The following is a 12,726-nucleotide window of genomic DNA, read 5'->3' on the forward strand; positions in this document are numbered from 1 at the left end:
AATACTGTTGAAAAACGGCGTTAAACCTAACAAACAAATCCAGCTTTTTGTAACATCATCATATTGTATTATATCCCGCAGAAAATCACGAAGGTATTCTGCGTTTAAGTAAACTTCCTTTTACGATATTGTTTCTTGAAAGTTTGATTGTCATTGATCATCCCATGTTCATCTTCAAGTTAACTTTTTATTTACGACAATATTTAACAGAAACGAACAGATCCGTGGTATCTGCTAGGAGTACCAGCTATGATTATACAATAGCACAGCAGTATATAATAGACATTACACTGGAGGACGGTGAATTCGATACAGACAAGGGATACTTCATGTTGTACATAACGAAGAACGATCCTCCAAAATTTACAAACTTAGAAAGTGAGTAATGTCAAGTTTCAATATCTTTGACCATATTTTATACCTGTTTTTTAAAGATACATTTCAAAACTGAGCAAGTTGTCCATATTAAAGAATTGATTTAGTACTATTGTCATATGTTTTGATTAGAAACTGATTAGCTTGACTTAAAGATCATTTTGGCGAGTTTTCGAACTATTTGAAATGGAACTGTCATAGTGCGTCAAGCTAAAACATTTTCCTATTTCATAGGCCGGTAATGGGCCTTCGGGACTGTAATGGGGAGAATATGATCTAGGGCTTCAGTCTTCACACTAGTGCAGTAATATATACCGTAATATTCTATCTCAATATGTATCTACAACAAGTCGAAACATCTGGGAAAACAAATTCATAAATCCTTTAGTACAATTATATTGCGTCTTAATCGAATCAACGTAAAGTTTACCGGTAAAGTTGTCTCTATCTCAAGTGCATTTTATAAAAGATTCTCAAAGTTTGAATTTTTCTGTCGTAAGTGTTTAAACAGTCAAGAACATTATTTCCCCCTTTTGTGTCATTTAAAAAACTTTTTGACATAGTTGATGTATTTTCATTTCCCTTTTTCAGTTGCAGTTCAAGCTATTGTAATGTATGTCAGAGCAGTAAAGTATGTTTTTCAAAATTAGCTGACATGATTTATTTTAATTCCATAAAGTTTATTGAAGCCTTAGATAATTTGGGAATTTTCATTTCTCTTTAGACGGCGCTCAGGCCAACATATCGTATGTTACAACAGCAGCAGGTGATACCGTTTACGCAGTGTCTGTAACGGACGCAGAAAATGATGCCCTTACATTCACCATGACTTGTGATCCAGTAGGATGTCCGCTAGAAATAGATGGAGATAGTAACTTATTTATTTTCTTGTTTTGTTGCATTTAGAGCCACACTGACGATTTTCCTGTTGTTGTTTTTTTTGTCGCGGGATAGAGGAAGATCCCAGGTGCCCTCCTGGCATTATTTCAGGTATTGGCGGACACATGGGTAGTACCATCAAATTTACGTAATCCTGCCGGACTACTTTCTTGCATATAGAATTCTACACTCTAAGCGAGGTTCGAACCCACATCGGCGAGGTGCAGGGGACTTGAAGTCAGAGGCAACGAAAGTCCCTACTTAATTATTGATACAAGTAGTAAATGAAATTACAGAGTGTGTGTCTGTTCAAAGTAATCAGGAGCATTTCAATAATCTATTGGCAATCTTTCAAACTCTCGTTATTCCAGATTTTCTACAATCATTAAATAATATATAAATATCTGGTGAGTTTTAGTACGTTAGCAGAAATTATTAACTCGAGAAATATAATGCCGACCAAATTTATAGACCTTAGCTGTTTTCAGTGTTGAATCTTCCATAAATACTCGTTATTCGTTAAATTTTAGATGGAGTTATATCTGCGAACCAGGATTTTGTTGGAAACATCTATGGCACTGGATGGGACCTTTCAATAACAGTTTCTGATGGCGTTACTACCACTGTCGCAAGGTCATTGTCAGTCATTGTCCATGGTAATAAGTGTTATATATTTAAATAAATAAGCATTCACTAATTTGCCTCAAGAAAAATATCTGTTCTAGAGATGATTGTCTAAAGTTACCATGAGATTGAGATGACGACTTTATGCGAAATTTTACGATTTTATGAGGGTTATTTCTAAATATTTACATTCGCCCAATTATTTTCCATTGAAAATTATGACGTTCATTTCGTATGAACAGCAAAAGGAAAGGCGCGAAAGTTACGTCATCGCTGCTTAGTGATAACCGACCGCTGGTTTGACGACGTCCGCATATAGTCAGGGAGAACGTTCCTTAGATGACGTCGCAGTTATTCCGTCTGGTGAACTGAATGGCAGGGAAGTTGATTTTAATGTTAAATTCCACAAAATATGTGCAATTTATAATACCATCTTGTTTACAAATGGAATGGAAATATAATGTAAATATAAGAATTGAACTTTTTTTTTCGGTGTTCATGCGAAATGAACGACAGAATAGGATCGGCAAATCCATGGATTCATGTTAATTTGCCGATCCTATTCTGTCGTTCATTTCGCATGAACACCGAAAAAAATCATTTCATTTCTTAATGAGATACACGACGTTAACAAAATCATCAACTGCGTGGGGTCTGCGTGGAGTTGATATTATGATTGTTTGTAGGACGCTCATACAATAATACTACTACTACTACTAATAATAATATCTTTATTTATTAATAGAAGGTAGCACATGAAGAAATAGATCAGTTCAAATGATACATCTTAATTTTAAATGTGGCCTTCTGAACAACAACAACAACAACAACCAAATACAATTTACACTATCACATAACCTAATTGATATCACATTCATTCTTAGACAAATACCTCTTAAAATAGATATTGCCTTTAAGTATCCATTTATACAGTTTCCATTTAGGCAATAAATTAGTGACATAATATATACATGCATAATTATATTATAATGGCATGGTTATAATTCAACTGATATAAACAAAGACATTCCTTTAGCAGTCAACTGTAAGACATACTTTTTATACTTATTTTTAAAAGATGTAAGAGAACATGTGGAGCGAATTTCATTTGGTATTGAATTCCAAACATTTGCACCATTGTAACAAAAGGTTTTTTTACCATAATTTGTACGATGTTTAGGTATAACTATGTCATTATGAGCAGCAGATCTTAGATTGTATGTTTCATTGCTGGAAAAAGGTTAAAATTTCAGAGATATATGAAGGTGCTAAATTGTTGCAAGCTTTGTAAATAAGACAACCCGTGTGGAAGTTACATCTTTCATTAAATGACATCCATCCAATTTCTTTTAGCACATCTTTTATTCTTGTTTGGAACGTTTTATTCAAAATTATTCTTGCAGCTCTACCTTGAATTTTCATTATTTTCTTTAAAGAACTCATATTTCCTTGACACCATACAGTAAAACAATAATCAAATATTGACATTATATATGTATTATAGAATAACTTTTTCATTTAATCTGTCAAATAGTACAATATACGTCTCAACAATGCTATTTTTGAGTTAAGTTTAATTGAAACTGTTTCAGTTTGGACATTCCACGACAATGTGTTGTCTATATAAACACCTAATAATTTTTGCACCTTGACATTTTCTATTACTTGCTTGGAAATACTTAAAATTAGTTCTTTACAATTGTTACTTTTTTGTTTAGTAAACAAAACCATGCATTTTGTTTTCTTTGGATGAAGTGACATATTGTTTAAACTGCACCATTGTTGCACAACATCTAAATTCTGCTGGAGTTTAGTTTGCACTTTATCTAACTCATAATCTGATTCATTTATATTATGCTAACTGATGAAATATTGTACAATTACTGCCTTATCAGTTCGATAAATCTACATATCGACCGAACTTAAAAGGCAACAATTGTTTTATTATCAAATCCAGCCTACTCGTAAGTATAAACATTAAATACAAATATCTACAGGTTTTGGTCATTTTTCATGTTAAATTGTGTACGACGTCGCATTGTTTTTACGTCAAACCGTGATGACGTCACAGTTGGCGGTCAATATGTGTTTTTGGCTCCGCCTTCGAGTCAATATGACTTTTTATCGTTGATCATGTGACTACATCTAGACCAGTGGAAAGGACTATAGATATGGATTTAATAATAATGTGTTTTATCAGTGAGTAAAATCCATACCACTCACTGCATATCACTCACTGTAAATGCCGATCTACTTGTACATTGTGTATGAATTTTAAATTATTTGCTTAAAACAGGATGAAAATGTAGTCGCCTTTTGTTCTTTATAGTATATTTCTCGATTCAAATTATTTTACTTAATGAGAATTTCATAACGTTATGCAGCAAAAAATAAAATAAAATGGAACTTTATGTCGTGTGCGTCTTTCTAACGTCACAACACGTCTGACGTCATGTTTCTTTACGCGCGTCTGTTTCCCGCGCTGAGATTAAAATTTGTTGCGAAATGCACATCTCGATGTAATTAAGCATAAAATAAAAAGAAAATGTGCTTGTTTTGAGTGAATATGGAATATTTCTCACTGAGAAGTGAGAAAATTTTCACATTTTCACCCGCGCTACGCGCTCATGAAAATATTCCATATTCACTCAAAACAAACAAATATCCTCTATACATAGTAGAGTTATCAGCATAGAGGTCTATATTGCCACTCTTAGAAGCTAAAGCGACACCATAGATATATAATATAAAAAATGAGGGCCAAGAATAGAACCTTGAGTAACTCCAGAGGTTACAAGCATTAGATATTAGAAGCTTAAAACAATAAAACGACTTATTTTAGGCCTATACAATTTTGATCAACTGTATCTCAATTAATGTAGCTGTTATGTATGGATGAAAGTAACAACTAAGAGAAACGGCCCCTGCAAATCAGTTTAGCCAGAAATGTTTTTGTTACACCTTTTACTATCGGTATCAGCAAACGTCGGCGATTTCAGCATTATATGTGCAGAATATTAACACCATGGTAAATGAGATTACGACACTTTGTTTTAAAAACTAGAAAAAAAAAATATGGATACTATAGATAATGCAATTTTCGTGTTGCTTTTATTTTTGCAAATATTCGCGAATAATGTAACTCCCAGTCAAAATATCCGTGAATATCAATCTGCGTTATGTCCTACAACACAAACACTCGCGTTTCGCGAATTCTTAACACCGCCAATTAGGTTAGTAACCTTGAAATCTCTTAATAAATCCTACACAAATATTACCCTGTCCACGGATATTATAATTTGGGACTTCTGATTAGCTATCCATTGTAAAATTTAAAGTAATTATAAGCATATAGCAGATGTCATTGGCTGATACAGGACATTAGATCTAACTGTAAAGATACAACTTCTTTAATTTTCATATTTCTCCTGATACAGAAAGCGACAAAGAAATTGACAGCGCTGTCGAAAATGTATAATCTTTAACCTAACAGAAACTCTTTCGAAACTGTATTACAATTAATATTTTCATTTATAGATATAAATGACGTCCCACAGATAGTAAATCTGGGTCTGTCGGACGCTATAGCGGTACATGAGGGTACAGCGCTTGGAACCGTCGTATATACCGTATCCTACATCGACCTTGATACCGCTGACACACATACCTTTCACGCAACATACAACCCGACATTGGCTGCCAACTACTTCGAAATGAACATTACATGTACGTATAGGGTAATTGCTCTAACTGTTATTAGTATTCCTTGAGCTACTTTATTCTTTTCTCTGAGTTTTAATTATGTTACTGCTGGAAAACGTTGACCGTACAAAAATACTACTTCAATGCTTGATCGATAATAGTAAAGCTTTACAAAACATTTACAATATTCGAAATTGAACTGTGCCCATGCATAGATACATTTTTTTTCACGAGAGTAAACCCACTTTCTCAATATTAATATTTGTATTTTCCTTACGGTATATTAGCAGACATAGACGTGTTAGATTAACATAAAACTTACCATATATAACAGCTGGAACACTTACTACCGCGAATAATGTCTTGGATTACGAAGAGTTAGACCCTAACTGGTCAATTGTGGTGACGGTCACTGTAAGCGATGGTATCGACAGGGCAACAGGAACGTTAACCATCTTAATCCGGAACGTAAACGAGGCGCCGTACTTCCACCAGACAAAATATACCCTAGAACCACCAGAGGAAGGAACTGTATGTTGTCAAATAATCATAAGTTTTCGCACACCTGCATTTTGCTTAGGAACATTTTTGGGATTAAACCCCTGCTGTTCAAAAGTTTTCTTTTTTTAATGTGTGATCAGGGAATATTTTTATCGAATTTGTTTCTAGACAGATTATGAGCTGGAAATTCTTCCTCCAAGTCACTGTCAAAATCCATTGAGTAAGGGAGTTATGGATCGTCTGTCATTTTAATACGGAAAAAATATAAAACATTGAAAATGCTGGCTGTATTTCATCAAGCATTCTTCAAAAAACCGACATCAGACTAACCATAACACATATTCACTATATCGATCAAGTAATTGCATTTGTACACTTATTTGTAACATGTCTTATTTCGTAGACTCTACTATCATTTGATAGTTATAAGAAAAAAAACTTTGTTTTTATTTTCATGTCTTATTTTGTACTATCATTTGATAGTTATAAGAAAAAAAACTTTGTTTTTATTTTCATGTCTTATTTTGTACTATCATTTGATAGTTATAAGAAAAAAAACTTTGTTTTTATTTTCATGTCTTATTTTGTACTATCATTTGATAGTTATAAGAAAAAAAAACTTTGTTTTTATTTTCATGTCTTATTTGTACTAACATTTGATAGTTATAAGAAAAAATCTTTGTTTTATTTTCATGTCTTATTTTGTACTATAACTTATTCAAAGATAAGTACTTGTTGTTTACCTTTTGAACATGTGACTTATTTTGCGTTACTTCATGTGAATAGTTATACGACTAAAACTTTGTTTTTATTTTCATGTCTTATTTTGTACTATCATTTGATAGTTATAAAAAAAAACTTTGTTTTTATTTTCATGTCTTTTGATAGTTATAAGAAAAAAAACTTTGTTTTTATTTTCATGTCTTATTTTGTACTATCATTTGATAGTTATAAAAAAAAAACTTTGTTTTTATTTTCATGTCTTATTTTGTACTACCATTTGATAGTTATAAGAAAAAATCTTTGTTTTTATTTTCATGTCTTATTTTGTACTAGTAAAACTTATTCAAAGGATGAATGTACTACATGTTGTTTGACCTCTTTGACACAATAGTGAAATTCATTTGCAGTTCGGAGCTTCTGCTGGAGACTGGCGACCCGGGCTTAGTGACCCGGACCTGGATATAGACTCACCTTTAGACACTCATGCTTACACGTGGGATTGTGGAATTTACACTCGATACTTTCGCATGGCCCGGGTGGGTGGTGCGGTAACATACGCCACGAAGTTCGATTATGATTCGGTCAGCTTCACCGCTCCATATGATTGTGTTGTTACAGTAACTGACAAAGCTGGGTTATCTGCGACAACAACTCTCGAGATCGATATACATGTATGTTTGCTAATTTGGTAATTGCTTCACTGAGTCAATTTATGGCGAATGCTTTAGAAGAAGCGTATAGCAAGAAAATGCGTCTTTCTATTTCCTAAACGTTGTTTGTTTAAATATATTATGCTAAGTACTTAGGATATATTTAACAAATAATCAAGGCCTTCGCGTTGTTTATCGTCTGATTTACCACGTTTTAGAGTTCAGATGCGTAGGAATTGAACCACGAGGGCGTTAGCCCGAGTGGTTAAATACTGAAGCATCTGAACGATGAACCGTGGTAAATAAGACGATAAACCACATGAAGGCCTTGACTGTTTTCATTCTGACATGCTCATTGATATACTTTAGTAAATATTTTACCGGAGTTCATTTATGCGAGGAGTAATGTATCGGACGTCATGTGGCAATCTGACGTCATAATTGACGTCATAATGCTCTCTTACCGGTCCGCGCGTCAACTGTTGTTTATCGCAGAATATACAGAGCTTCATTTTCTTCTTTGTTTAACTGGAAATCAAATCGAGCCATGTTAGAATAGAAGATTTACTAAAATGTGTAGGTAAACAAAGTTTAACATTGATGAAATTTAATATTCATATCGAAAACTTAAAAGATGTCGGCGCAACCCATATATTTCAAGCTGTTGTTAGTGGGTATTATTATTAAATAATTTATTCATTTTCTTATTTATTAATTTTTACAGGATGTGAATGACAACACTCCCGTTTTTGTAACTACGACAGATAATTATATTTTCCAAACACCTTCCCTGGATCCGGGCAGATTAGTTGGTCAAGTCACTGCCACTGACAAGGACAGGTCCACAGAAAACAACCGTATATATTACAGTTTCCATACGACACCATTCACAAAGAATTTTCTGTTGATTAACGATTACGGTAATGTTTCTATCACTTTTTCAGTGTATAAGTGTACCTTAATATGTATAACTCCTCCATCTTTCCTTAAAAAGACGTTATTTTAGTTATTTTTAATGGCTCTTAATTTGATTTCTTGTATTATAATTATTGTGTACAATACGTTATCAAACAAACAAATATCGTGGAAATTAAACTCAGGTTGATAAAACACCATTGTTAGTTCTTTTTGCAGGTTAGATACCTCCTTGAAGAAAGAGAAACAACATAAATTACTCACACATTATATTTTAACATTTTGATACAGTACTCTATATACATCATAAGAAATAGTTTTAGTTATGTAATGTGTTAGCTCCGCTTGATTTATATGTACACATTAAGGTTTCGATGGAGGCCTTGAGAAACAAAAATCAAAAAACACCAAATCATAGAAAGAAAGAGTTGTTTGACATGAAAATTGAACAGCATGTAAAACATGTATATTGAAAATGAATGCCATTTGTAAAGAAAAAAAAGATAAACAATTGCTGAAAACTATGTTCCACCTTGTTACGTGAAATTTCACCACTCGCACTCTATTGCAAATGCATCAAAACAAACATGTGTAACAGTTCTTTGAAAATGGTGAGTTTTTAAAGGCATTTAACTGTCCGGAAGTGGAGCCCCTTTAGGCAGCCTTTTTCCGGAATTCAATGTTTATATCAGTATACTGACACTTGTTTCTTAAAGTAATATACATGTTTTACATGCTGTTCAATTTTCATGTCAAACAACTCTTTCTTTCTATGATTTGGTGTTGTTTGATTTTTGTTTCTCAAGGCCTCCATCAAAACCTTAACATAGAATTTTTTCTCTTCTTGAAGGTAATATTTATGTGAACGAGACATGGGTAGCTCCACAGTTTAATTACGGGATATCTTATGTACTAATTGTGAAGGCAGAGAACGTTAAAGATGAGGATGGCACTGTGAGGTCAGCTACCGCTACAGTCACTCTGTTTCTCTCTGGGGTATGTGCATGTCCCCTAGGATTTCTTACCTAAGTAATTGCAGACACAGCAATAACTTAAGCCACAATGTATATTCGGTTTTAGCTGCAAGAGAACACCATACGTATCTCCTTGAATATTAATTTTCCTAAATTATTGTTCTGTTTATATGCAGTTTTGTCAGTCACATTATGCTGTGCGTACCCTATTCTAATTATAAAATATTTCGTGTTTTCAGTTGTCTCTACAAATGTGAACACTGCTGCTCTTCCACAAAGGTGTAATCGAAACAGAAAAAGGAATATAATTACACTGATCCTGAAGCTGCTATCGCGATGCTTTCTTCAAATTCTGATTATATTTTATAATTTATCAACCTTTCTAATGTCATTTTTATTTTTATCTTAGACTACAACCCCGGAGGTTATTACTACAGACCGTCCCTTTAAGTTTGTGGAGGACAACAGAAATATAGCATGGCTGGCAGTGGCGCTTACTTTTGGTGGTGTCTTGCTTGTTATTGTTTGTGGGTTCATGATGATGTACACCATACAGATAAAGAGATATCGGTGGTGTATCCCCTGGTGCAGGAAGCACCTGCTGGGATTGAAGAAGATGACACGCAGGTGAGTCTCTCTGAAGTGAGAGTACCTTCCTGTTACAGGTATCCCATAGTGAATAGTTTATTGGACCTGGGTACTGTAAATTGGGTGATGTTCGCGAACATGGTGTGTTCACAAAGTTTTTATTTTTGCTGATTTCGCGAACAGAAATATTCGCGAATTCAAAACCTTATGAATAATAAGCCATGTCATATTCAGAAGAACAGGCGAAAACTTTCTTAAATAATCCATCTAAAATATGCATGTGTGTATATGGATACAGCGAGTTCTACAGGTTTTTATTTCAAACTTGTAAAAACTCTCTGGTTAAATGAAACGTTTTATACAGAAGTGGCGTCTTTGCGCATTGATGTGATTAAAATTTAGTCAAGAAGCAACACAGAACTTTGAAACATCTTAATCTCTTATTTAGGCAAATATTGATCAATAGCTTTACATCAGCATTAACACTTCAAATTGCGAAACTGATGATATGCATACCATTGTTTGTAAATACCTTTACAATCCTTGTGGGTGGCATAATGAAATGGCGCAAAGTTAATGGTGATCATTATCTTCTTGTTTAATCAGAGTATATTTGTGTATGTACTAGAGAGAAAAGGCGTTACTATCGTGGCTTACTGATGCAAGCAGAGCTAGACGAGACGGATGACGACTCTAATGAAGAACATGCGGAAACCGCCCTACAACCAGACCACGGGGACTCGGACGACGAGACCGCGGCACCACCCATGTTGTGGGACAGATTGAAAGCCAGGGGCGATCCTATAACACGTGGTCCTACAGTAAGGAAGCCAGGTGTCCCCCGAGCAGCGGTGTATGACGAGCCGAAGCCTCAACTAAGTAAGAGATAGTTACAATGTTTAAATATGTTCTATTCAGATTAGTTTATAAATGATTTGTAATTGCCAATTTATTACATGTTTTTCAGTGAATTGCCGTAATAATAGAATGAAATATATCTGGCATTTTCACGGAAAAATATCAAATATATTTTCCACTGTTAAGAAACTATAAATGGGAAAATTAAGTCAAAATGTGAAATAAAGAAATATTTGTTTTGTTTTACATTTAAGATCAAAATATCTTTCACTCATGAACACCACATCTTACATTTTCAACCGTGGTTATGTCACTTGTGAAATTATTGCATCTGATATTCACGCGGGAAAGCCGTTTATTTCAATCCTACACTGAAAAAAAATATCCTCTAAGTCACTTGTAAACATGCACAGGGTATATCAGAAGTTTTTTTGAACAGGTGCTGTTTTTCTGTCCATAATTAATAAGCGTTTTCAATACTAAGTTACTAACTGATGAAAAATCGGTTTAATATGTAGGACGAAACGAAAGGAAAGAAACGGATATTTCTAATGTTATCACACATAACATTTTACCATGTTTGCTTTTTCAGAGAAAAATGCTTCTGAAATGTTGAAGGCATCCAAGTCGAATTTCTGGACTTGAAAGGACGACAGCGATGAATGCAAACATAGACAAAAAACTTTTGACATAAATTGCTTTGCTCTGATCAACATATAATTCTTTTAAAAACATTTGTAATTTACAAATGAGATGGAAATTCCTGTATAATTACGGGAAAATATTTTTGTCTTTATTGTTTATGTTATATCTTCAAATAAAATGTCAGTCGAGATATATTATTGATATATATGATTTTTTTTATTTAGTTGCTTTATCCCTATATTTATGATATTACTCGCAAGTCTATGTGCCAGAAAATATAAAAGAACAGCAGCATGTAATACACTATTTAAACTACTAGTAATTTGATGTTAACGTATTTGTCGCAATCTTCTCAGACATGAAGGCTCAACAACAGCGAAGAAAAAATGGTACGTTCCTGCAGACTGTCAGTTAGGCTATTTCTCCAAAAGACACGAAAGAGATTTTTTCTGGGTTGGTTTTCATTCTTTATACTATAAAACTTTCTGTTCTTTTTACGTTTCGTGCCTTTATGTGTTATGACTGCATATGTTAGAGAGTCTTCTGGTGAGGATTATCTACACTATCCTGTAACTCTGGATCATTTTAGGGATTAGCACAGCTAGCCAGTTTGACGTCCCCAGTTGGTGTTTTGCATATGACCTTGTCAAGGCTGCTCCTTTTTGTTTCGTCTACGATCTCTATATGCTCTACTTTGTCTTTTTATTTTTGCATGCATATCTATCATGGATGCATCCAAACATACAAGTTTCTATTTTAGGATGCCACGTTCTGTGAGTTAAGCCTTTGTCCTTGATTTAAAAACGAAACAGATAAAAGTCTTGTTTGCTGTTTTAAAAAGATGAAAATAAGGTTCTATTATGTTTTATTTTGTTTTGTTAAAACTTAAAATATCCACAAAACAATGAAAGTAGACGATGTCACAGTATTCACAAGAATGCGAATCTCAGATCGGGCGTCATATATAGTCAAGTGGGTGAATGCTTTTGAGGAAAGGTCTGTAGCCGTTGGTCCTTTTCGGCTCTACTTAAAAACACGTTTGTTGCACGAAATTTCATATAAATATAACCATTGTTTCGTCTAAAAAATGTGAAATATGCTTGAAAGGCGTCCATAACTTTAAATTTGTAGTTAGTTATTTATAATATTAAAGCTTACCCCAGTAAACATTTCATATACACAAGGAAATATAATGCACGAATAATGTATAAATCATGTTAGGACATATATTCTCTTCATTTTACAATATATATTCGTATATTTATACGTCAATAAAGTGCTTTGAAAGGCAT

The 12,726-nt window shown here is 33.6% G+C and overlaps 1 protein-coding gene across 2 annotated transcripts in view; it reads left to right on the forward strand.

The window, feature by feature from the left end:
- The window catches only part of LOC123525496 (cadherin-related family member 2-like), a 29,525-nt gene extending 17,888 nt beyond the window's left edge, over nt 1-11,637 (forward strand). For both annotated transcript variants that reach the window (XM_053521306.1, XM_053521307.1), the window contains exons 9-19: nt 211-378; nt 1,100-1,246; nt 1,785-1,910; nt 5,416-5,604; nt 5,915-6,111; nt 7,212-7,475; nt 8,179-8,374; nt 9,220-9,365; nt 9,753-9,970; nt 10,560-10,810; nt 11,382-11,637. In XM_053521306.1, coding sequence (XP_053377281.1) covers nt 211-378; nt 1,100-1,246; nt 1,785-1,910; nt 5,416-5,604; nt 5,915-6,111; nt 7,212-7,475; nt 8,179-8,374; nt 9,220-9,365; nt 9,753-9,970; nt 10,560-10,810; nt 11,382-11,434 — 1,955 coding nt within the window. In that variant the 3' untranslated portion in view covers nt 11,435-11,637. The remainder of the gene's footprint in view (nt 1-210; nt 379-1,099; nt 1,247-1,784; nt 1,911-5,415; nt 5,605-5,914; nt 6,112-7,211; nt 7,476-8,178; nt 8,375-9,219; nt 9,366-9,752; nt 9,971-10,559; nt 10,811-11,381) is intronic.
- Nucleotides 11,638-12,726: the final 1,089 nt, after the last annotated feature.

This window comes from Mercenaria mercenaria, chromosome 1 (genome assembly GCF_021730395.1).
Source record: "Mercenaria mercenaria strain notata chromosome 1, MADL_Memer_1, whole genome shotgun sequence".
Classification (NCBI taxonomy): Eukaryota; Metazoa; Mollusca; class Bivalvia; order Venerida; family Veneridae; genus Mercenaria; species Mercenaria mercenaria.